At 42.6% G+C, this 27,200-nt stretch overlaps 1 protein-coding gene across 5 annotated transcripts in view; it reads right to left on the bottom strand.

The window, feature by feature from the left end:
- Window positions 1–2,993: 2,993 nt before the first annotated feature.
- The window catches only part of HMGCLL1 (3-hydroxy-3-methylglutaryl-CoA lyase like 1), a 99,222-nt gene continuing 75,015 nt past the window's right edge, over window positions 2,994–27,200 (bottom strand). For 3 of the 5 annotated variants that reach the window (XM_061622990.1, XM_061622987.1, XM_061622991.1), the window contains exons 8-9: window positions 8,570–8,695; window positions 2,994–5,088 (exon numbers count right to left, since the gene is read on the bottom strand). In XM_061622990.1, the coding sequence (XP_061478974.1) occupies window positions 4,981–5,088; window positions 8,570–8,695 (234 nt within the window). In that variant the 3' untranslated portion in view covers window positions 2,994–4,980. Of the gene's footprint in view, window positions 5,682–8,569; window positions 8,696–27,200 lie in introns of all 5 variants that reach the window. The other 2 variants (XM_061622989.1, XM_061622988.1) reach the window with 2 other exon arrangements.

A 27,200-nucleotide genomic window follows, 5' to 3' on the forward strand; every position in this document is an offset into this window, starting at 1 on the left:
TATGGAAATGGCAGTAAAAGTGTGATACTGCTCTGAAGCAGGTACTCAGTTGTTCTAGCAGAGTAGTCTTTTGACCTGATCCAGAGCCATGTTTCCACTCAGTACATATGTGAGTTCCTACATGAGTGGTTCCCCCATTCACTTCAGTGGAGAAAGTGACCAGCTCTGAGTGTGAATCTCTTTGCGTACGCACAGTTGCCCTGTCTTTTGAAATGAATGGGAAAGTCCTTGCAGGTGGAACAGCCCATATGGAGCACTGAAATCCTGGTGCCTGCATGAGCTTACAGGCATATGCAGCTTTTGTCTGTCTCTTTCATAACATAGTCCATAAATAACACCAACATGGGTTGAAGAACTGTCTGGCAATTCAGGCCTATGAACCATGTGTACAGTATTCATCTGAGTGTACCATTTCCCTATCCTGTAGGGAAAATCTGCACGGAAGCCTGCTTCCTCTACATTGCCCATGTGGTGCATCTTCCAGATGACGTGTTTATTGAACATTCATCCTGATTTGCTTTCATAAAGTTTATGCAGAGGTTAGACTATGTTCAGTCTCCACTGAGCATTTGTCTTGTTTTGTTTACATGGTGTTCCCATTACATCTTTACGTTTACACGTCTTCCCGTTAATCATTTGTTCATCCCACACCTTTCAGGGCATTTTCCCATCACTTTCTTAACCACAAAAAGTCTTTTTTTAAAAATGGATTGCTTGCACTAGGGCAACAGAGCCCTTTAATCTACTTTAATTGCAGAAAGCTAAATTTCCAGTATGAGCTTAAATCCCTCCTGCAAAATATGGAGAGTCTGGAGGTTACCTAAGTCATTTCCCTTTAATATTAATTGACCTGCATCATGATTCTATATATGTTTGCTCAGAAGTAAATCCTACATTATTATTTAATGGGCTTTACTCACAGGTAAGTGTGCATAGGACTACAGCCTTACAAATCTTGGGTGGTATTCAATTAAATACTTGCATGAGTGGAACAACCTCCACTAGTGCAGCAGGACTTACCCCCTCTCCGCCCCCATGTGCACCCCACACCGTCAACAAATCTTCTCTGGAGGGTTGGGAAACCCCAGAACAGATTTAGGGGGCATGCAGTGATAGAATATTTCATTGCACAAGGAGAAATCCTTGCACTGACTTTAGTACTATGTTGAATACAACCCCTTATTTAAATTCTAATGCTAGTTATTTTAATAAGCATTAGCAATTGGTCTTGTGTACATTGGGAAGACAGACACAAGGTGGAAAAAAAGTGTAAAAAATTAAAATACTCAAGCTTGAGAGCCAGGGCCGACTCCAGGTCGGGGGAGGGTTGCGCAGGACAGAGGGCCCTTTGATGGACCCCTTCTGGTGGTAACACTCTGACTCAGTGCTGGTAGCCATTTTAACTTTTCACAATGCCTGGGCCCTGTTGTAGCATCGCTCCAGTGCATGGTAGGAAGGTAAGAAGCCACCTGGTACAAGGGGTCAGGCAGGCATCATTAGCACAGCAATGAGCCTTGGAAGTTGCCTGGCAGTGCCATATGCTGAAACCAGACCTGCTGAGAGCTTTTTCTAAAACAGGTTTGATGAACATAATTTGAATTAACCAAGACAGTGGACAGAATAAACCTGTCTCCATCATTACTTAAAAGAGCTTCATCAATTGTGAATCATCATCATTACCCATAAAAACTGATGGAACTGATTAAAAAAAAGTAATCAGAGGCAAATGCACCCTCTCAGTATGAGTTATTATAGCCCAATAATGTCAACACGAAATGGAAAGACAGCTGATATTTACTAATGCCTTATGAACAGATGGGTCACTGGTAGGTGAGGATGTACCATTTTGTAACAGATCAGGCTTTCTCCTTGTGTTCTTTTTGATTCTAAAGATAAACACTATATACCAGCGAAAGGAAATAACAGATGTATTCAGTGAGATATGCTACCACCTTTCAGAGGATGTATTCATCTCTCAGGAGAGGACAAGATATATATATAGACAATTTGGTGTTAAAGAATAGAATCCTCAACTTACCTTTACTTTTGTAAATTCTATTTTATTAAGGACACAGTCTTATGGTCCCTGGGAGGGCATTCCAGGGAACCACAGAATTCTGTGGATTTCCCTCTTTGCAGGCAGAGAAGGAGGGCCACTATCAGCAGTCCTTTCCCAGACACTGTGGAAGGATCCTCAGCCACCGCTCCTCTGTTGTCAGTGCTCCAATTTCAGAGACAGCAAAAAGGGGGTATTCTGGGGAAATATTGAAGGAGGCTTTGGAACTGTTGAATCTAAATTTGGAAGCTTCTTTCTTGTTCCCCTCCCCATGTTCCCAAGGGAAGGAAAACAGAAAAAAAGGGGGGAGGACCAGGGGAAGGACAGAGGAACACAGGAGTGCCCTCACTTCAGCCCTACCAGCGGAGAAGTCTTCAGTTTTTACCCTCCCCCTTCACACACACACACACACACACACACACACACATCCATAGGATGGCAGCCTAAGGGTGTTTTTTTGCGGGCACAGTCTGTAATGTGGCATTGATGCACTAGTGGTGGATTTATGGCAGACTGTCCTCACATTGTTCAGCTTTATTTGTGGTTCTGTGATGCTTCCCCAATGTTGTCTCATTATCGCCATCTGGAGGGGGATTCTTGTGCTATTGAACAAGAATAATGGGGCAAACCTCCACATCTCCAAAACATTTGTGGTATGAAAACTTGCAGGATTTTAGCAGAAAACAATGGGTATTGCAAACGAAGCAGCATGACCCCAAAACGTTTCCAAGAAAAATGCTACTGAAAGCATGATTGTGTATAACCACCCTGATAGCACCATGAGCACAAATCATGATGAATGCTCAATAAAAAGGTTATCTGGAAGGGCCTCAGAGAAACAAGCCTAGTGAATTGTCAACGAAAGTCTGCACTATAAAAAGTACTGACATTTTGGGGTTCAAAAAGATTAAACTAGACTATACAAAGACAGATGCTATTATTTTTAAATCAGCTTTATTGATTTAAATATGATTGTGCAGCTCCTCTGACTGCACCCAAATGCATTTCGCTCTAATAATCATCTTACAAAATTCCACAAAAGGAGAAGCCATAAATAATACTTTCACTTCAGATAAGAGGCACTCTCTTGACCCACCATTACAACAGTGGATGTATGCCGAATAAAAATTATAGTTATGTTCATCATATTCAGAGTAGACCCACTGAAATAAATTACGTAAGTCCATTGAGATTTCAGTGGGTCTACTCTACGACTTAGTTGGATATCACTCATAATTTACAAGTGTAAATGGGAAAACAATTGTCCAATCTTACTCATTTTTTCCTGCAAGAAGCACTGTGTGGACATTTTCCTCTGCTTGATGAAGGGGGAGGGAGACAAGTAGTGGCTGTTGGGAGCCCCTGATCAAAATCAGAACCATGGTGGGCATTATCCTTCTCTACACCATGATCCCAATCCAAATTGTGGGTGCTATTTGTTTGTTTGTTTTTAAATCAAACAATTGTAAATTGTGTGGCTAACATAACATTTAATTTGGCCTGAATTATGTATGGGAGTGATCCAACAAACACAGCTACTGTGCAACTTCCGCTCTTTCAGTAAGCTCACATACCAGCCCTGCACTCCCCTATTAAAAAGATGGAAATTGGACAGCAGCAGGGCTAAGTGGTATTTTCCCTACTGCTTATTGCTCAAGATTAAAACAGAAGAAGAAAGAAAAACAGATTGCAATGAATTTAGTATATGTAACATCTATAGGAGGGCGCCATAAATTTGCAAAACATGGCAGGCTGCCATTTGCTACAAATTCTTGGAACAAGATAAAGTCATTCATATACTTAACAGATGTCAACTATAGTAAAACATTACAAAAATGCTACTCATAGCAAATCCGGGTTTGGCTCCCTGTTCGGAGTATAATTGACTTGGCAAATGAAAAGAGGTAATCTGGAATAATAAAATGTGTAACAGCGAGACCACACACAATGATGGACCTAATTGACTGCTGCAAATATTTATACAACACTAAAAAATCAGCTTGATTAAGATGTAAGAATATACTTACTATCTTTAGAACTCTGCAGGTTGGCTAATGTGGTTTAAAATAACAGCTGAAGATATGGTAGTAAGATCCACTTAATACAGGCCTGCGCAACAACCCCCGTATTTTTTGCCAATCTAAGGCAGGAAACAAATACAAAGCTGATGTTCAAAGTGTGTCCAAATTGATTTTTAAAATTTATGGGCAACTGTACATGGCTAGTGGGCTGGCATTCAGCTTTAGAAATAAACAGCACACACATTTCCATGGAATGTCATTGTGTCCCTTGCTTGCTATGCTTTCGTGTGTCTCAGTCCCAATTCTCATGTATGTTTTCAAGCCCATATTGGGCCCCTTTGCATCATTTTAGCATGGTTAGGAATGGTGTCAAGTGTTGGCATGGTTGGCCACGTGCCGGGGTCCATACCCCAGAAAGGGCCCACTAACAATAGTTCCTCCTCTTCACTATGGCAAGCTGCTTGTTCACCCATCTCTTCCTCTGCCACTGAGGAAGTGAGCAAGGTGATGAGCAAGGCGAGAAAGAGGAAGAGTAGCTGCCACTGCCTGCTTCCTCAATGGCTCCCTGCCTGACAAGCAAGCAGGGGGTATGAATGAAGAGGAGGAGGAGGAGGAGGAGAGCAGCTGGTAATAATAGTGGTGAGGGTGGTAGGCTCACTTAGGGATGGGTGCCCCCAAAACCTGGAGCTGGCACCAAGCATGGCAAATATTTATTCTGAAATATGAACTTCACATGCTATTTATCATATTATCATGTCTCAGGAAAAAGTGATGTGACTCTTGAGCCAAGGCTATTGATTTAATGTGTTATACCAGGATGGAGAATCTTTCTTCATCATGGTGTACCAGAACACACACCCGTACACGCATGCATACGTGCATGTTTGCAGAAGAGTAATTTTGTCAGTCAATGGAAGCAAACCCAACAAAATCCTGTGGCTTCTTAAAGATGAACACACACGACGTACACTTTTGTGGGCCAGAGCATACTTCCAGGATACATTTGTTCCTCTGTGAAAAAAACTCATAGTGAGGTATGTTCAGATAAACACACAGGCACGTGACTTTTGTCTGCTTCAAACATACATCTTCTTTCTCACACCTGTACACAAGCATGCATGTCTTATCTGCCCACCTGAACACTTCTTTGAAGGGGGGGGTCATGGGCATAGGGCTAACATACAGCCAGAAAGTGGATGAGGGCCAATTAACAGAGGCCATGGTGGGATGCAAGTGCAGCGGGGGAATCTCCAAGGGCCCAGAAAAAATGCAGAGAGAGTCTCATGTGGCAATCTGATCCAACTACATCCACTCTGATTATAAATCCACTGTTGCCATGGACATAAAATATTGATTATGCTGCCCTTCACCCTCTTCACCCTGCTACTGAAATGGTTTGCTTTGATTTGTCTTCTGCAACTGGTTTACCTTACATAGCTATAAACAGGCAGAGCATATTGACAGACAAACATTTGATTTAACAGCAGTACTTCTTTTGCAGCTCAACCACTGAAAGATGCTTGTGCAACTTTAGAATTTGTTTGCTTGTTCAAAGCTGTGCAGATGAAGTGACCAGCTTCCATAACCTTGTAAAGATTCACACCCTAAAATTGAGTGAGTGAGTGAGAGAGAGAGAGACAGAGAGAGAGAGGTTAGTTTTATGTTATTCATTCTAAGCATTCTCCAATTTAATTTGGGTGTGTGTGTGATGGTGGAGGAAGTGTTTAGCACACTTAGGCCTAAGACTAAGGTGGATGAGCTATTCGGAGAATCCAAAGCACTACATGGTTAAATTGAATTCAAGCTGGGAGTCTATGTGTACTTGGAGGTAAATATAATTGAAATCAATGGGCTTATTTATGAGTAAACATGCTTAAGGGTAGGGTAAATTCTCTAGAAATCTGTGGAGACTTTGAGATTATGCGCGATGCCCCTTTTTACAGAGCCATAGTTTTCTGAGACATGTGGCGACTCATGAGAGGGCATTCTCAAGAGTGTTACCCTGACATCCTCACCTCTCTGGTGCAAGCAGCACCAACTTTTTTGTATATTTGTTTTTAATGTTTTTAATTGTTGTAAACTGCCCAGAGAGCTTCAGCTATGGGGAGGTATACAAATGCAATAAACAAATAAATAAATATTTCAATGGCGTTTCGATGCCAAGTTAAAATTTAGCTATTCACCCAAACATTTGACTAAAGTGGTGCCACTTGCTTAGCTGATGTTATTACGTAATACATAGCAATCCATCATTAGTATACTGCCTGTTGTTATTCAAGTGGTATCTTAATGAAATATCACTTTATTGTATTTTAATGCCTTTTGCTTGGGATTGTGTGAACAATATAAAGAGGGTTAAAATCATTTAGATGAAAAAAAAAGTGAGTCTGAAGTGTAATAGTATGAAATAGTATTCCCAAACCCTGTTGATTTTGGTACTCAAATTTTGCAGGGTGGGGAAAAGATTTAGCCACCTTAAATAGTATTTTGGTACCTTGACAAATCTTCCCAGTGTTATAGATCTGTAACACCAAGCTGACCTCTGGAGCACCGTATACTGTATCTGCATATGTTCTCAGGTTCAGTTTTCCATCAGCTAACTGACACCTTGACTAATCATTCTCAACACCATTTTAAAAGAGGCATTCACTATCAGCCCAATGAGCACAGGTCATCTGAAAGCACCGGTAGGTACTCAAAAAGCATCTCATCCATTGTGTCCCTCTTAAAGCAACTTCAGTCAACAAAGCAAAAACATGCACATAGTGCTCAGAGGAAGCCAGGAGGCAATTCAGACCAGAGGTAAACATTAGGCAATGTTGAATTTTAGTAAGTGGTGCCTGCTGTGAAGAGAGAAACGCTAGCAAACAAGAAAATACTCAACTCTCAGATCTAGAATGTAAGTGCAATTATGCGTGCTTTGGGGGCTGTTTTTGTGGGGGGGTTTAAAGGGACTAGCATTCATCAAACTGTATTCTCACCCTGGAAAAATACTGGTTGGATGCACACGGAAAACCATATCTGTATATACTTATATCAAGCAAGCACCATATCTATTGTCTTTTATGGACTTGTTGAAGACTTTTCACTTTCAGCAAGGCTTCTGAATGGAGACTGTTATCCCAGTCATTATTTATATTGGATTTGAAATGGATTTTATATATGTAACTGTTGCCATTGTTATTTTAAGCCACATACACACCATGCATTTATTCCACTATTCTTCCACTTTAAAGAATCATGGTGTCCCCCAAAGAATCCCTGTGTACTTTGTGAAGGCTGCTGAGAGTTCTTAGGAGACCCCTATTTTCCTTACAGAGCTACCATTCTCAGAGTGGGTTAACAATCAATCCCTCTTCCTAGAGAACTCTGGGAACTATAGTTCTGTGAGAGGACTAGGGGTCTCCTAACAACTTTCAGCATCCTTCACAAACTACACTTCCCAGGATTCTTTGAGGAAAGCTATGGCCCTTTAAAGTGGAATAATATTGGAATAAATGTAAGGTGTGAACATGGCCTTAATTCTTTTATATGTAATTGTTTTTCATTGTTGTTTTTAAATTGTTTTTATATGTGCAATTGTTTTAACTGTTTTTATATATGTAATTGTTTTATATATGTTTTGTTGTATTGTAAATTGCTTTGAGATGTCTCATAAAGATTCATAAATGAAATTAATAATAATAAAATATGAGAATGGGGAAAATTAAATAATCCAACCCTATGAATGAGAGTTGACTTCATGTGCCTTTTCCACGGGACTGACAATGTTCTAAGAGGAATGGGTATCATGTGATTGGCCATGCTCACATGATTGATTGACTCATTTAAATGCTCTCCCATCCAAGCACAAACAGCTCACAGATAAGCAGCTCCAATGCAGCTGGTAGAATGTCTAAGGGGAACCTCAACGGATCCACATCTTGGTCAGGTGACCATCCCAAAGCATCATCCAGTGCTGTTCTAGCGTTCAAGCACATGGGGATCATCTCAGTGGCAAAGAGAAAACTTCATGCTTGATCTCTAGCACCTCCAGGTAACCGAAGGATTGCAGGGAATTCTTGGTTTACAACAGGTTTACAACTGTTTTAGAAGGCAATGGGGTCTCATGATTTGGCAAAAATCAAGGGACTCCTACCTTTCCTCCTATAATTTTAGTCATGATTGCAGGTAGCAGAGCTTATAGGATACCTGCGTGAAGCTTTACACTCCCGATGGAGTCAACAGTACTGAGCTACATAAAGCAATGATCTCACTCTACATTACACAGCTTCTCATGCTCATATCTTCGGTCACTTTCACCCATGTGCTAGAGAATCCAGTATATATTCATATGCACAGACCACCTACCCTATGAATGTTGGTGCACATCAATTGTTAGAATGAGGCATATCAACATAGCTAGCATGTATTTTATATCAACACTACTCCATTCTCTAATTCAGTTTTAGGAAATGTGCAAAAACTTACAGGCACATGAAAAATAGCTTACCGTATTGATTCCTAAGCCATTAAGCATATATATCACATCTTCTGTGGCTACATTTCCTGTGGCACCTTTTGCATAGGGGCAACCTCCTAAACCAGCAACAGCAGAATCCACCACATGAACTCCCATCTAGAAAGCAATCAAAGTGATAATTCTCAATTTAAAATGCTCACTGGAGTGTGCTGCATAAAAATGGCTAACATCAGCTGGGAACATCATCTGCACTCTGTAAATATGGGTAATTTTCCTGAAATGATTCAGATGCATTTTCTCTTCATTTGCTCTTCTCTGTTTAACCCTGTGCTTTATGTGGCTTACTTTAGGCTATAATTTGAGGTATCTGCCACGTTTACAATAACCCTGTTTTTATGTATCTGATCCTGGCACTTTTTTAAAGACTGTGATTTTTTTTTAAAAAAGATTGTAACTGATTTAAATAGTATATTTTTGTATTGTTGTAATAATAATAATAATTCTACCACAAATCAGCTCTGGGGAAGTAGACAGTAGCTTGGGGTGCTATGTTCAAAGCATCACCTTAAAGTTCTGGAAGTGGGGAAAACCACTGAAACCACCCATTGAAATTATTGGGAACTGAGTGTTCATAAATGTGCTCTCAATTGCAGCTCTGGACAGAACATAGGGTTCTTGCTTTTGATCGTAGATTAAAAGAATTTTCCAAGTGTTTCTAACACAGATCATCCCAATCAGCTGCATCCATCTGCTCTCACATTTGGCATGTTTCTCCTACTGCAATCAAGTGAAATGGATTTTTTGGCACTCACAGTGAAGGCTCATTCATTGTGTGGGCTCCTTCAAATGTTTGCAGACAGGATAATTTGAAGCTTCAGTTGAAGCTAACAATCACACACACACACACACACACACACACACACACGGGTCTGTATAGCTTGTGACTCAGCAAGCCAAATGCATCCCAGCCTGCCTGAAGCTTAATGATCTCCTTGTTTTTGTATTCCTAGAAAGACATCAAAATCAAAATGCTTACTGAGCTCATAGTGGACTGCTGTACATGGATTATGGGCGGACTTCAGCTTGGTGCTTGTGCTCAACCCGGCCTACCACCTTCCTCCTTAAATTTTCTATGTAAATGACAGAGTAACTCTGCCCAGTTACAGGCTCTGATAGGAAAGCCATCTATGGTCTTCCCAATGAATCTAGCAGGAGCTGCCTGAGGTAGAAGAGAAAATCAAGGTACATAGTACCAAAGGCTGGCCAAGTTATTCTGGCATTGGAATAAAAATATAACGGTAATAAATTAAAGTAATAATTTGCTGCCCTTTAGTGACACGCAACATAATTCAACTGCTCAGCTGAATATGCTCAGTCTACCAAATGGTGGGCCAGTCCTGGAGACTAGGTAGTTTCATTTGCTATTCTCTTCCTTCATCCCCATTCACGTGCAATAGATTCAACAACATATTGAATATTAACAGCCATATTACAGTTCATTTGTCTTGCAATGCATTATTTAAGCATTTGTAGAAGCCTAATCATTACGTTTTTATGAAACAGTCTGAAACAACGTGTATACCTGACCTTTGTCCAAGTATACCTGACCCTTGCACACGTATGCTTCATGTGACTGCTGCAAACATATCAATGTTCATGTTTGCGCATGTTCAAGGTATGCATGTGTGCTCTCACTCTGAGGACAGTGCACATATCTCCAGTGCAGACTGGTGGCACTGAAAACAATCAGTGAGGCAGCAAATCTGCTCCAGAGCTGCCCAAGGCATCTTGGACAGCTCCTTGAAAGTTTGGACTAAAACCTGGAGTGGATTCACTGCCCCACGGACATCGGAGCCACCAGTCTCCACTGCATATCTCCCCTCAGTGGAGATGACGGAGTACGGAGGAGAAAGAAATTCAGTTCTTTGCATTTAATGTCAAATCTACCTATTTCCAACTTCCTGAAAAATGATGTGAACTGAAATGCAACCATTCTTCAAAGTTCACACTTTTCCAAATTTTGCAGTGCAGTTCTCTAGTCAAGTAATACATACAAAAATCATAGACTATGTAGTGTGTGCACAAAAGTGCACATATTAGTGAAACTAACATTCAAAATGGCATTACATATGGAAAATGGTATGAGACAAAATTGCACACAAAAATGTGCATATTAAGATATGTTTGTACAAAAATGCTGATGAATTTTCATGAGGACTTTTTTTTAAAAAAAATCACAAACTGATGTGGAAATGTGGAGAACTGAACTTACAATCAGAAAAATGAGAATCTGAGAGAAACCAAAACAAACAAATTAGCCTATCCCTAATTGTGCGCCCCCATTTATAATGGTATGATCTGTGCAAATACATAGGAAATTCAGCTTCATGTTTCCTGTATTTTTCCATCTGCTAACATCTAAAGCCACACACATGCGCTCTCTCTCTCTCTCTCACACACACACACAGATACACAAACACATGCACATTAACAGGAAATCTGTGATGATCAAAAGAACTACTTTAGGAATACCTGAAGACCTGAGGGATTCCTGACTTTTCTTCCTTTGGGTGAAAATGCCTCATGCCATATCATTGTTGAAATCCTTATTTCAAAAGTGATTTGCCATGAGGGAAAAAGAACTACTGTTTGACATACACACACTCAAAGGCCCCTTAGGGCAGCCTTTCCCAACCAGTGTGCCTCCAGATGTTGTTGGACCACAACTCCCATCAGCCTCAGCCATGGCTGAGGCTGATGGGAGTTGTGGTCCAACAACATCTGGAGGCACACCGGTTGGGAAAGGCTGCCTTAGGGCATGGAACTGATTCCATGGGCAGTTTTTTGCATCCAGGCCAAAATGAAGAATGACACCTATTAGCTAAATGCTAAATACATCTAGTAATGTCTTTCATCCACATTTCTCTCAGTGATTCGACATCTGGATTAATGATCAGGTCAATCATAGGCCTTAAGGAAAGCAAAACTTCATACATGCTGGAGAGTTTGCACGTTTGCTAAGGCTAAGGTAGACTAGGATTGCACTGCATGGGGTTACATACACCAAGGGACAACAGTCCACAGCTCTACAGAGCGGCACTCAGTGCTTGTCAGGAATGAGGACACCATTCTTTTGAAAGTGAGAAATTATCCATTTATAATGGAGATGCAACAGACAGAGTATGCTCACATAAGGCACTGTTCACATGATTAGGATGGCCACATTAGGGTAGCCAGGTGTCTTGTTTTACAGAGGGCAGTTCTCTGATTGAAGGACTGTCAGGTTCAAGTCCAGTATAAAGATTTTTTAAAAAACAAAAAAACCTAAGAAGGGAGAGCAGGGACATTGACTTTGCCCATCAACAGTTAGCACCTGACTAGCAAACTAAGCAGGCGTAAACATCACCAATCATAGTCTCTCTCACTGTGGTAGGATGTATTGTATTTCTATGTATATTAATTATTTCTAAATGTGCAAATATAAGCAATCATCATCATCAATTACCCACCCTTCACCTAAAAGTCCCCAGCCAGGTTACAACAATTTTAAAATATGACATGAAAAACAATTTAAAAACAACCTAAAATCCCCAAACAGGGCGGGTCCTAAAAATACATGTGTTAGGTGTCAAAGGCCATGCGTCTGTCCATTCATGCTACTAGATCAGTGCACAGGACTTTGGCTAATCAGGTGTTTTAGATAAACTACATTTGTCTGCTTGGGCTATGGCTACTAGAATAAATCCTTTAATAATGTTCAGTCTGATCTAAATATGCATGCAAGGTATGCATAAAGTGAAAAACTTATTTTGCTATGCGTTGTTTTTTTTTAAGGGTGAAAACTATTCCTTCACTGACCACTTGAAGGCAATGTTGTCTTGTTCTGTTTCACCTACTAGAAAACTGGACTATTTTTCCTGTTTGAGCTACTGGTAAAGTGGACAGTAATAAATCCCCTTTATTGAAGTGGTTTTGCTTTTGCATTTGTTCTTTAAGATTACACACTCAAACTAGAAGAGAGGGAAAGTGCCACATGTAAATGTGTTAAAATAACCGTTTTTAGATATGCCTTCTCTAAGAGCCAGTGCTGTATACAATACAGAATGTTATGGTTATGCTAGCTTCACAAGCTTCAACACCACATTTTTTTTGTATTTGTGTGTGTGTTATGCCTGATATTATAACATTTATTTGTTTATTTTTATTAAATTTATATCCCACCCTTTCTCCCAAAGGAACTCAGGGCAGCAAACAACAAGCGACAAAACATCTGAAACACAATTCAGATTCAATACGGACGCAGACTAGGAGAGTTCTCTATTTAAAAGACTGGTTGAAAGAGGAAGGCCTTCAGTAGGCACCAAAAAGACAACAGAGATGGTGCATACGATGATATTATGCAAGTTATCTCTGCTCCAGCCAAACATAACTATTTTCAGCAAGGTTGCACTAGGGTTGCGAGAGCCGGTGGCAAAATGCCACCCTGAAGAAGCTGTTCTCCTGCAGGTAGTCTCCCAACCTGCAATGCAGGCTCTAGGCCAATTTGTAATATTTAAAAAATTATGTCTCCCACCCTCCCACATGGTGTAGATTCCGGCCAAAGTCTTGAATTTTTCCACAATGCCTCAGAAGTTAAGGAAAGTTCCAGAGTATTGAGGGGGAAGGGGAGAGATGGGCATCCCCATGTTTTTGTGGAGAAATAAGATTGCGCTCTCTCGCTCTCTCACATACACACACATGGGTTTTTTTTATTTTTGATGGCACTGGTTATCTTTCCTCCCGCCAACAAAACATGGTGATGGGTATCTTTCCCCTCCTCCCCCCAAATGCTCTGGAATTACCTGACTTCCAGAAGCTTCTCTGTCCTGGAGCACAAGAAAAAAAGTTTTTAAAGGGGGAGGGTTTGGTTAGACACTGAAGTGAGCCCTCCTATGGTGCTTGGCCCCAGCAGCTGCTCCTGGCCTGATTTTCAATATTCATTCATTCATTCACCCTATCCACTAGTAAGATATGCAAGTTACCATATAGCCCCATCTATGGTGCTATGCTAACCTGCGTTTGTTGTACTGTGATGGAGAGATACTGTCATTTCCAGTTTTCCACCTCTTGCACTTTTAAGATAATGACCCAAACTACATGCTATGTGGGAGTTTCATAAGTGCCTCCTACCACTTTGTGACCCTCATCTAAATCAGGGTCCCCTCAGATGAAGGCAGTTCCAGTTAAGAACATCCAGGGTATAGGAACGTAGCCAGAAATGTGCACATTTCAGTTTAATGGGCCACCCCAAACTGACTACTTTAAAAGTTCCATTCATTTCCATTGAGAGAGATTTTAAGAATGTCCTTCAAATCACTAGGACTTAGAACTGCTAACTTTGGCTGGATCTTGGCTGAAAGATTTTATGTACCCATACAAAATGCAATGCGTGAAGTACACTATGTGAAGTGCTGCAAGCCCTCCCCCCCAAAAAACCTTAACATGTTACTGGCCCCTAAAATAACTGTTAAATGGAAAGTGTGCACCTGTTGAGACTGGTACCTAGCTAATGGGCTCAGAACCCATCTCAGTTGTTGGATGGCCTAGGACTCTGTCCCATTTGTGAAATGGTAATAATAGTGATTCACTTCATGAAGTTGTTACAAGCACAAACTATTAAAAACTCCTACAAACCAAAGGGTACAACCCTTCTGAAGTTTAAGCTCATTTGAATCAAATTCTTTTTAAAAAAAACTCCAGCCTCTGCATAGTAAGATCCTAAAAACAGAGAAAAACCTAGCAACAGAATCCTCCCAACACTGGGTTGTATTTTTTCCTGTAAAGTCTGAAAGAAGTGTTGCATTTACTCACACACCCCCGTCCCTCTCAAAGCCAAACGACAAGTATATTAATCAATGTATCTTTATGGAGGTTCTTTTCCATAGCCTCAAGGCAACAACTGAAAAAGCCTCTTTTTTCCTTTCAGAAGAATCTAGATATGCAGCATTGCCCTGAAGATCTAGTCTTGGTTGCAGGTATTTGGACAAGACCACCTTTAAAATCTGTAACATTATCATACTATTTTTCAGGAATATTTGTCCAGTAATGAAAAACTGCATTAAAGACTCCTAAAAACATTTTGGTAAGGCCTGCTTAAATGTCCACTGTGGAACAGACAGATGTTATAACTATGCAACTCAAGGCTTGGACCTTGCATTTATAGTTCATCTATAAAGTCATCATTTCTACTTCATTTTCTACTCTGTTTTTAAATGGGTATCAATGCAATGCAAGCTTCTTCTTTCCATTCAGATTATTTGGGGGAGGGGAGAGTTGCCAAAAATATAATCATTTCTTTATGTTGTAAACAATCACAAAGAAAAATAAAACGCTATGCAAAGGATAAATGGAAAGACAAGGTGAAGAGTACATCATCATGTTAGGGCAGATCTCTCTCTTTGATTCAGGTGTTCACTTCATCAGAGTTTACCAAGGATCAATGTCACATGAGGATGTTCTGTGGGGGGCAAAAATAAAACTTGTATACCAGCTGTGCATGTGAAATGATCGCTTTTCTATCTTAAGCCTCATCTGCACTATACAATTTAAGCAGTATCATACCATTTTAACCAGTAACAGCTTCCCTCAAAGAATCCTGGGAACTATAGTTTGTTAAAAGTGATTAAAGTTGTTAGGAAACCCATATTTCCCTCACAGAGCTACAATTTCCAGAGTTCCCTGGAAAGAGGGATAGATTTTTATCCCGCTCTGAAAATTATAGTTCTGTGAGGTGACACAAAATGGCAAAATCCATACACAAGAAAGAGGTATCAGTAGGCTTCGTCAGGAGAGGGATCCCAATGTTTGCAAAAATACAGAAATCCGTATTTTAAAAAACCTACAGTGGAAACGGAAACCTCAAAATGGCCCAATGGAGACTGAGCATGCTCATTGGCCACAGAAAACTGGGTGGGAGTGGGAATGAATAGAGTATCTATGAAGAAGGTATTGGTAACTGACTGGAACACTGAACAGCAGCCCTCAAGACATTTTGTTGCAGACATATTTGTTTCTAGTGGTTCACTATTCTGATTGTGACTTCTACGTTTTCATCTTTTATTGCTGATATATTTTATAAGTTATCTTTATGGGGTTTTCTTTCCAAAAATATTAGTTCACAATTCCACACAGGCATGGTGAAACCCAGTGAAATCAATGGGCACCCACACCTGTGCTGGATTGTGGATTACCAATTTAACAATAATCAGCTTGTACCAAATTACTTTGAATGCCTCTGTAGAGGACCAAAAATAAGATAAAATAATGAGTACACAGAATAGAATAGCAGAGTTGGAAGGAGCCTATAAGGTCATCAAGTCCAACCTCCTGCTCAATGCAGGAATCCAAATGAAAGCATTCCCAACAGATGACTGTCTAGCTACATGTTTATGAAAGAATAATTTTAAAACCTCATCTGTGTGCGTGAATGATATGCACAACTTATTTAATAACTTTTTGGATCAGTGAATCTGTACATTATAACATAGGCCAGCTTACATTCCTAACAAAATCTGAGCTGTGCCCTATCTTAGGTGTCAGATGCTGGGGGATGTGGCAGCAGCCTCAGAGCTGTTTCTTTACAGTCCCCTGGCCATTCACCCCATTGGAGCTGTGTGAGATGCAGTAGAGTGTACTGTATTCCATCAACAGTCTTTGGGTAAGATTCCAGTGTCAGTCCAGTTGGCTTTTGCACATGAAAAGGGGAGAGTAGGAACCATTTTGTCCTTCACGTCAGACAGCAAATTGTAATGGCCCAGCCATGGATGGCCATCCACCATCTTTTCCAGCAGACATTCAGTTAGGGATAGGTTGTTGTTGTTATGTGCCTTCAAGTCGATTATGACTTATGGTGACCCTATGAATCAGTGACCTCCAAGAGCATCTGTCATGAACCACCCTGTTCAGATCTTGTAAGTTCAGGTCTGTGGCTTCCTTGATGGAATAGGAGGATACCTCAATTTCGCTTCTCATTTTCCAATCTTAATTCAGTTCTCCACATTTTTACAGCAATTTGAAATTTTTAAAAAAAGAACTCATGAATGTTTATCAGCATTTTAGTGCACATTTCCCATAATAAACATATTTTATACTGTAAGTCACCTTGAGACTATTTTTAGTAGTAGGAATCTAAGAAATTTAATAAATAAATAGAAAATAAACAACAACAACAATAATTTGTATGCAGTTTTGGGTATTATATACAGTCCTGCAAACAGTTTTCCCCAATATATACATTTTTGTAAACATTATTTGGCTAGAGATCGCAAAATTTGGATAAGTGCAAATTTCAGAGGATAGCTGTGTTTCGTTTCTCATAATGTTCTGGAAAGTGCAGATTTGATAGATTCAGCTTTAAATATGAACTGAATCTAATTTCTCCCCCATCCCTACATTCAGCCTACTGAGCTATTGGTTTTAGTCTCCCTAGTTGTAACTTTAAATGTAACTTTAAAGTTGACGACGAGGACATTGAACTTGTCAAGGATTATCAATACCTTTCATCAACCGAAATGGAGACAATAGTCAAGAAATCAGAAGAAGGCTAGGACTGGGGAGGGCAGCTATGAGAGAACTACAAAAGGTCTTCAAATGCAAAGATGTATCACTGAACACCAACATCAGGATCATTCAGACCATGGTATTCCCGATCTCTATGTATGGATGTGAAAGTTGGACAGTGAAAAAAGCAGATAAGAGAAAAATCAACGCATTTGAAATGTGGTGTTGGAGAAGAGCTTTGCGGATACCATGGACTGCAAAAAAGACCAATAATTGGGTGTTAGAACAAATTAAACCAGAAGTATCACTAGAAGCTAAAATGATGAAACTGAGGTTATCATGCTTTGGACACATAATGAGAAGACGTGATTCACTAGAAAAGACAATAATGCTGGGAAAAACAGAAGGGAGTAGAAAAAGAGGAAGGCCAAACAAGATATGGATTGATTCCATAAAGGAAGCCACGGATCTTATAATCTAAAGGATCCAGCACAAAGTTTAAACTGGGTGGGTTATAGCCTCAATCAGTGCCAGTGTAGTTGGCATAAAGTTCTGCAAACAAACAACATTCCTTGATTTCCCCCCCCAAATATAAAAATAAAGTTGTCCAGCTATCTGGCCAGACTAAATACAACTCCTTGGCACTGATTGAACCAGGAGAGCTACACAGGTGCACGCTTGTCTTCAGCTACATTTGGGGAAACAGAGACGGCCATCTCCTTTTCTGTGCCATTAACTTACTTACAGCTGGACTTGGAGACATTCTATTCATCATCACAAAGTATAAAGCCAAATGTCCCTTCCTCCCTCCCCCATCTCCTTATTTTTTTTTTTCAGGAGCACCATAGATTAACAGGTTAGAATGTTTTCCACATGTCAATTTTTACTGTCAAGAGAATATTAAAGAAGTTTTCCAGCTTCCGCAGCTCAGCCAGATGTCCACGGATCCCACGGTGAGAGCAAAATTGGCAAAGTAGCCTTCGCATGACCCCGGCATTGTTTTATCAAGGATCAGTTTAAAAGTATAAAAGGCCATTTCTTGCTGAGATCTGTAATGTTTTTCAGCCCTTTCCCCTGCAATTACACAAAAGTGCTGACTTTGTTGAACTACTGATACACAGTAGTATTTCTTATGACTCCTCTCACACTGTGCTGTTATTGCTGTTTGTGTTGGCAGAAGAAAGGTGCCAGGTCTTGTTTCCACTGTACATTTCTGGACTCTGGTTTCAGTAACATCAGTGTAGGATATTGTACTGGGCATATGTTTTGTTGCGTAAACATTCACTGATAATTTACCCTGTCGATCTTCACAGACTAACCTCTAATTAGCAAGGAACCCAGATGGACCTTTTCTAAAATATTTTCTATAGCTGCACCAGTTGGTCACTGATGTATTGTGTTCATAAAGTTAAAACACCAAATGTATTTAGAACAGAATTCTTTCCTTAGATTAACTTTGGACCATGTTTTATTTTGATATTGAGCACAGTAAGGAGGGACCAGACTATTTCATAATGTTCCACATTGTATTAAACAACTGACCGACAACAGTCAGGTGGGCTTTTATTTTGCTTCTTATTTTAACAAGGGGTGGGGAACCTGTGGTCATCCCAAGGTTGCTGGACTTCAACTCCCTTCATCCCTCACTACTGGCCATCCTGCATTGTGCTAATGGGAGATGGAGTCCAACAACATTTGGAGGACCACAGGTTCGCCATCTTTATTTAAAATGTTACTTTCAATTCTCTTTGAAACTGATTATTCCATCAGTACACAAATGCATGGTACCATGCACAGAGACGTCTTCTGCAAACTATCACATCTGCTTTGTTGTTGTTGTCGTTATTTTATACAATGCCCCATAAATGTAGTTCTGTCGGTGGCTTTCAATACAAATGGTAAAATGCGATCGAACCATAAAAATACAACATACAGTTAGGTGGTCAAGCGTTCCAGGTGGATTTCAGTGTCACCGGTAGCCCCTTCCATTCCATAAAGTTAACAGGAAAGCATATTGATAGTTTATCAGTGAACAAGCCTGTGTTTATTGCAGCTTGTGCCTTAAGCGGTCTCGGTTGTCAAGCTTTACTGATTTGGGATGCAACCAGGCCCAAGCACTCCAAAATCCCATTGATTTCAGCAGGAGAAGGAGACAATGTGAAAGCTGGATTGCACCCTTTCAAAAGCATCCTAAATAAGTCCTTTCACTGTCAGAGCTTGGGATGAAGACAGGGGAAGGATATTGATTGAATCTGTGGGATTTTATTCTGGGGCAGCAGTCTTTGCTACCCACCCCAAACCTTTGAGGTTTGCTTCTCAAACAGAAGAAAATGGAATGCTCTTCTCAGGGCAGCGTTCTAATTATTCATAGCTCTGAATCAGTATCCTGAATGATGATAAAATTATTATTATTTGTTTATCATTTAGATTTGTAGCCCACCCTTGAAATACATGAACAGAGCAGCTTACAAATATTGTCTAAACACACACACACACAAGCTCTATAAAGCCTAAAAACAGCATTCAAATAAAACAGATCAACAAAAGTTACAAAGTGAAAAAAACTAGGTGCGGTATTCAAAGCACTTGTTCCATCAGTACAAGGACTTTTGGCTCCACAATTAAACTTCCCCTCCTTTTCCTCTCATGTGCCCCCACATACCCCTGCATCTGTTCTCAGGGTTACTACAACACTCCGGAGCAGATATGGGGAGGGAGCAGGGAGAGGAGGGGAGGGAACTTCCATTGTACAAATGGAAATCCTTGTGCTAATGGAAAGAGTGCATTGGATACCACCCTAAGTTACAAAGTGAAATGCTCCCTGGGGTGGCCCCAGTTAAAATGTCCCCTCTCCATTAGCCACTTGATGTATTTCAGATGGTCAGGGAGCTGAAGGTTTTCTGATGGGGGATCTCAAACTACAGAGAACTAACCAAGAGTGTATCTGTACATATACAGCCCACCCAGGTACTGTAGCTGAACAGATATCAAAACAGTAGCCTTTTTCACACATTGCTCTTGCAAAGGGGCAACATGGATACAAAGGATGATATTCATGGCTAGACCCACTTAGAGTACATCATGACTAACGTAAGTTCATTAATTTCAATGGATCTACTGTGAGTAGGATTTAGATGAATACACAAGGGCTGTGGGACTATATGTTTAATTCCGTCCCTCACTTATTGAGGGATAGTTTCTGAAGCTGGGAGCCTGACCTTCCAGCATTCTAATTACACAGGAACACAGATAGAAAAGGTATCTCACTTCAGAAGTTAGCACTCAACATGCAAAAGATCAAGAGGAGCTGCATGACCTCAGGGGCTGGGCTAAATGCGCAGCCCCCTTTGTATCCATGTTGCTCCTTCACATGAGTAACACATGAAGAGAGCTACTGCCAAAATAAAACGAAGACCACATTCACACCATACATTTATTCCACTATTATTCCACTTTAAACAGTCCTGCTTTCCCCCACAGAATCCTGGGAAGTGTAGCTTGTGAAGAGTGCTGAGAGTTCTTAGGAGACCACCTATTCCCCTCACACAAGAGTTCCCAGGGTTTCCCGGGAAGAGTTAAATCACTCTGGAACTGTAGCACTGTGAGAGGAACAGGGGTCTCCTAATGACCCTCAGCACCCTTCACAGACTATTATGACTACAGACAATAGACACCAGACAACACTATAGTCTTGTGTCACAGACTAGGATTCTTTGGGGGAAGCCATGGCTGGTGAAACTGGAATAACAGTAGAATAAATGTATGGTGTGAATATGGCCTAAATCACACCAAATGTACCTGTCTTACGAACGACAAAAATAGAAACAATATATACCAAGAAACAATGGGGGGGATTGTAATGAGGGGAGATTGTAACACTAGTGCAATGGATCAGAGACCTCTCCTACACCAGTGCAACATTGGAAAGAATGATGTAATCCTCCTAAGAACTTAAGAAGAACCTGCTGGATCAGTCCAATGGCCCATCTAGTTCAGCATCCTGTTCTCACAGTGGCCAACCAGATGCCTGTGGCAAACCTGCAAGCAGGACCTAAGCACAACAGCACTCTCCCTCCTGTAGTTTCCAGCAAGTGGTATTCAGAAGTATACTGCCTCTGACTAAGGAGGCAGAGCACAGACATCATGGCTAGTAGCCTTTCATACTGTAAGACAGAAGTGAGGAATCTTTCTCAGCTTGATGGCCTCATTAGCCTACAAGGGCCACATCCCACTGGTGGGCTCAGCCAGAGGCAAAACTGGATGGAGCAACAGATATGACTCTTACCTGCATTTCAACCATACAAAAGATAGGCTTCTACAAATACACACACTTCTTTCCATCCTCTAACCAGACGAGCAAGAGACATTATGGCAGTTAATATTCCAGTCAAGCAAAAATCATTCAAGGGAACAGAACAAAGGGGTGTGTGGGCTGTGGAGAACAATAAGGGCCAGATAGAGAGGTCTGGAGGGCCACATTTGGCCCCCAGGCCCAGGGCACCCCAACCCTCCTCTAAGACTTAATAAGAAATCACAGAACAAAAATTGCATGTCTTTAAACATGTTTTTTAAACAGCCACACAATTTGATTCTATACGTCTATGAAATGATCAGGAAAAGTCTTCTTGAGAGAGAGAGAGAGGGAGGGAGGGAGGGGCTAGATTATTGCCCAGATCACTTCAGAACTGGATGATCATGGTTCTTAGTCATTTAAACAGTCAAGTTAAACTAGGCACAGTTAGATGATAAAAGCGCAGCTTCGCTTACCTGCGCGAAGCTCTGGGGAGCAGAGCATAGTTGAGGGTGAAGCCACAGAAGCCATTTTAAGGAAGGGAACATCACGCGTTGCCTTGAGATGACGCGCAACGTTCTGCACGGAGGAGGCGGAGCTAAGGGGCTATTTAAGCCCACGCCGCCGCCTCCGACTTCCTCTTGGCTCGCGACGACAAAGAGAGGAAGAATGATGGCGTGAGACAAGACGGAGCTACTGAACAGCGAGGGACAGAGAGCGGTGGCCATTTTCTGGCCGCATAGTCGATGCTTGGGCCTGATCAGCCCATTTAAGGTTGCAGCCACGAGGGCAACGACTGTTAATGCTGCTGCGTGGCTGCAGGTGGCCTGGTGGTGAGGCCTGGCCAAGTTAAGCAAGATTACACAAACATCCTACCCCCTATACAGGGAGGAGGGAGTGGATGTTAAACAAGGATTACAACCACATACATTTAAATATTATGCAAGTATATTTAGGCAGTTAAAGGGATAGATAGATAGATAGATAGATAGATAGATAGATAGATAGATAGATAGATAGATAGATAGATAGATAGATAGATAGATAGATAGATAGATAGATAGATAGATAGATAGATAGACGCATCCCTGTGGGTTGCTGATTTCTCCCCCCCCCCATAAAAGGGGAAGGGGGTGAAGGTAATATAAGAGTACCACTTAGATATATTGAACATTTACATTCAATATTAAATAATTAATGATAAACAGATATGAGCCCAATGCCTCCTAAGAAGGGGAAAGTTGGGCCAAAAGGGGCATGTGCCTAGCCAGCAGGCCTCGTTAAAAGGGCCTAGCGGGCGGGAAGCGTCTGGGCTGATAATGGTAAAAGAAAGAAACACATTCATAAAATAAAGTAAAATACAATAAACATATCAAGCTAACAAACTTGCTATATATATATTTGGCAACCCCTTGCTGCCTAGGCCTTTGGGCATTTAAAACCACACACACACCCTTAGCCCAGGGCAGACTGTGGGAGAAAAGGTGGTTTAGTGTAGTGGTTAGGGCGTTGGACTGCGACCCGGGAGACCAGGGTTCGAGTCTCCCCAACAGCTGTGAGGCACAATGGGTGACCTTGGGCCAGTTACTGCAGGCTCAGAGCAAATTATGGGAGGAGGCTGCACAGGCTTTTCGAGCCTACCAACACAGGCCCTATTTCCCCCTTTGATTGCCAGGGCTGGGTGTGAGTTCAGCCTAGGTAGGGGGCGCAACACAGTGAGGGATGTGTGTGAGGCCCTGGCAGCTTCTATTAGCAGACCAGTGAGTGTGTTTCTATCCTTTCTCTTCCTTCAAGTCCACCTCTTCACCAATCATTGTTTCTTCAGTTCCCCACTCTGGAGACCTCTAAGCACCTTGTCAGGCTTCCTTTAGTTCACTGTCTCTTGGCCAGTCTCCTTAGCATTCCTGTCTCCCTCCATCTCTAACTCATGGTCCTTATCATAAGCACTGTGAACTTTTTCTTCAGAACTCATATCCACCTTGATGTGTAGCGTCTTTTGCCCATTTCTTCTGCTGCTGTTGTTTCCTCAGTTTTTCAGTTTGTTTTTTTAATGCATTTTATTCATTTGCTTTTTATTTTTCTATATATTTGGAGTCCTACTGGACTCACCATGAGAATTTCTTGTCCAATGCTTTGCCTCCCCTTCATATAAGGAGCTCTTTTCCCTTCCTCCAGTCCTGGTTGTTACTGACTATAAGGAACACTTTCACAAATATCTTCCATCTGACTCTGCAACACTGAAGCCCCCTACAAAGCGCTGCCCTAGGCAGCCACTTAGTGCCACCTAAGCCTTATTTATTTACAGATTTTCTTCTTTTCCACCCTCTTTTTAAAACTGTGCCAACTGTAACTGGCTCAGTTCCACATTGCCAACAGCCCAAAGTATTTCCAAAGAAACGTCAAATATGCAAATAATATTATGTATACGTGTATGGTATTGTGTGGAAATGTTCTTGAAAAGAAGAGCTGATATATGTATAGATCCATCAGCCGCTCTGGAAGAACAGGATTGAGAACAGGACCGAGAAGGGAGGAGGACATTGAGGCATTTTTCGGCCTCGATGAGGAGAAGGAGCCACTGGGCGCGCTGGGAAAGCAGTGAGGAGTGGAGACAGGAGAGAGCTGTGGTGGAAACCCGGGAGCGGCAGGAGGCAAGAGACCCACCAGCTGCAGCCGAGCCATTCCCGCCTCGTGAAGCAAGAGGGACACGGACAATTTTATACTTATTTATCCGGGGGTGGGGGGCCTGCCTGATTGGCAGACAGGGGGAGAGACATGTGTAGACCGGAGGGGGGTGTTGGGGGGAGGGTGGGGAGCCATGATATAAAAAGGCTAGGCGGCAGATCCTGGAAAGGCGCGGGTGGCAGGCCATGCCAGTGTAGGGGGACAAGGGATAGATGCATAATATCCATCCCTTGTTCCGGGCCTGTCCACAACCAGAAGACAACTGGGAGATGCAGGACTCCATCCGACCTTCGACTGCTGTTGTGTAACGCCAGGTCTGTAGTGCAGAAGACAACGCTCATCCATGATATGATCCTGGATGAGAACGCAGACCTGGTGTGTATTACGGAGACCTGGCTGGATGAGGCCTCAGCACCTACGCTTGAGGCCATGTGTCCAGCCGGTTTCCAATACGCACAGCAGCCGAGGATTGGTAGGCGGGGAGGGGGACTGGCAGTCATCTATCGGGGGTCCTTGGTTTTCGCCAGACCCCCTCTCCACAAGACCAAGTTTGTTGACTGCATGTACTGGAGGTTGGGCCCAAAGGGCAGTTTAGGGATTCTACTTGTGTACTGCCCACCCCGCTGCACAGTGGACTCCCTGACCGAGGTGCTCGAGGTGGTCTCGGACGTGTGGATGCTCTCCCCCAACCTATTGGTTTTGGGGGACTTCAACGTGCACGCCGAGACCGCTCTCACTGGAGCCCCTCGGGATTTGATGGAAACCATGACTTCCTGGGAACTGCACCTTAGTAATACAGGGCCCACTCATGTAGCCGGTCATGCTATTGACCTTGTGTTTGTCTCGGGAGGGGAGGGAAGTGCTCTGAAAATGGGGGCTGTTTTTTCTAACCCCGTGTCATGGTCGGATCACTATCTGGTGAATATAGACCTCTCGATGCCACACACCCTCCGCAGGGGACAGGGACCTATTAGGATGGTCCGCCCCAGACGCCTGATGGAGCCGAAAGGATTCCTGAATGCGCTGGGTGATTTGGAGCTGACTGAAGGATGCCCGGTTGAAACCCTGGTGATGGAGTGGAATAGGGAGATCACTAGGGCAGTAGACCGGGTGGCTCCGAAACGTCCTCTCCCCCTGAATAGAGCTCAGATAGCACCCTGGCATACACCACGGTTGCGGGGTCTGAGACAGGAGGTGAGACGACTAGAGCGCCGGTGGCGGAAATCTTGCGCTGAAGACGATCGGACACTGGTTAGAGCAGCAATAGCTGCCTACCAGGTGGCAACAAAGGCAACAAAGAGGGAATTCTTTGCTGCCTCTATTGCGTCTGCAGAGTGTTGTCCCAGGAGGTTGTTCCAAGTGGTCCGAAGCCTGGTCGGTCCAGTTGCTCAGGAACCCATGAAGCACTCTAAAGCCTCCTGTGATAGATTTGCTAAACACTTTGCCGATAAAATCGAGCGCCTGAAGAATATGATTCCGTACGCCGTGGATACAGGCAGTGAGCCAGAGCCGGCCAGTTGCATCCCGGTCCGGTGGGATCGGTTTCAGCCTCTTCCCTCTGAAGAGGTGGACAAGGTGGTCTCTACTGTGAAGCCAACCACCTGTCTGTTTGATCCTTGCCCCTTGTGGCTCATTTTGAGCTGCAAAGAGAGACTGAGCGAAGGGATCAAGGCAGTGGTAAATGCATCCTTGGAAGAGGGTGCAATGCCATCAGCCTTCAAGGAGGCAGTAATAAAGCCCATCTTCAAAAAGTCCTCCTTGGATCCCCAAGAGTTGAATAATTTTCGCCCAGTCTCTAATTTACAATTCTTGGGCAAGCTGATTGAGCGAGTGGTGGCCAAACAGTTACAGACACACTTGGATGAAGCAGGTTATCTAGATCCATTCCAGTGGGGCTTCAGGACTGGACATGGAACTGAAACAGCCTTGGTCGCCCTGGTGGATGATATGAGGAGGGCGTTGGATAGGGGAGAATATACCTTCCTTGTCCTCCTGGACCTCTCAGCGGCTTTCGATACCGTTAACCATGGTATCCCTTTAAATCGCCTGGAGGGATTAGGAATAGGGGGCACTGTTTTACGGTGGTTCCATTCCTATCTCTCAGACAGGCACCAACAGGTGGCATTGGGGGATGAGGTTTCAGACCCTTGGCCTCTCAATTGTGGAGTACCACAGGGTTCAATCCTCTCCCCCATGCTATTCAACATCTATGTAAAGCCGCTGGGAGCCATCATCAGGAGTTTTGGGCTGCAGTGTCACCAATATGCGGATGACACTCAGCTCTATCTCTCATTTAAGTCCTCATCAGAGTTGGCTGTGGATACCGTGTCCAAGTGCCTGGAATCCGTTAGTGGATGGATGGGAGAGAATAGGCTGAAGCTAAACCCCGACAAGACCAAGGTGTTGCTTGTGGGAGACAAGAGAAGGTTGGGAGATATAGACCTGGTGCTCAATGGGGTGAGATTACCCCTGAAGGACCAGGTCCACAGCCTAGGGGTCATTCTTGACTCCCAGCTGTCCATGGAGGCTCAAGTCTCGGCAGTGAGCCGGGCAGCTTGGTATCAATTACATCTGATACAGAGACTGCGAACCTACCTTCCTGTCCATCTGCTCCCGCAGGTGATACATGCCCTGGTCTTCTCTCGCTTAGACTACTGTAATGCGCTCTACGTGGGGTTACCCTTGAAAACGGTCCGGAAATTACAGCTGATACAGAATGTGGCGGCACGTTTGATTAAGAACAGCCGTCGCCGTGATCACATAACGCCGGTGTTAGTTGATCTACACTGGCTACCAGTTGTTTACCGGGCCCAATTCAAGGTGTTGGTGTTGACCTTTAAAGCCCTATACGGTTTCGGCCCAGTTTATCTGAAGGAGCGCCTCCAGCATCACCAATTATGCTGCCTGACGAGATCAGCCACACAAGACCTCCTCTCGGTCCCGCCAGTCAAAACAGCTAGGCTGGTGAGGACCAGAGAGAGGGAATTTTCGATTGTGGCCCCCACCCTCTGGAATTCCCTTCCTTTTGACCTTCGACATGCCCCCTCCCTGATGGGTTTCCGTCGGGCCTTGAAGGCCTGGCTATTCAGGCAGGCCTACAGGGTTTTTGGGGTGGATTAGTTTTAAGATGTTATCAATTGGAAGGCT

The sequence above is a fragment of the Rhineura floridana genome, chromosome 4 (genome assembly GCF_030035675.1).
Source record: "Rhineura floridana isolate rRhiFlo1 chromosome 4, rRhiFlo1.hap2, whole genome shotgun sequence".
In the NCBI taxonomy this organism is placed as follows: Eukaryota; Metazoa; Chordata; class Lepidosauria; order Squamata; family Rhineuridae; genus Rhineura; species Rhineura floridana.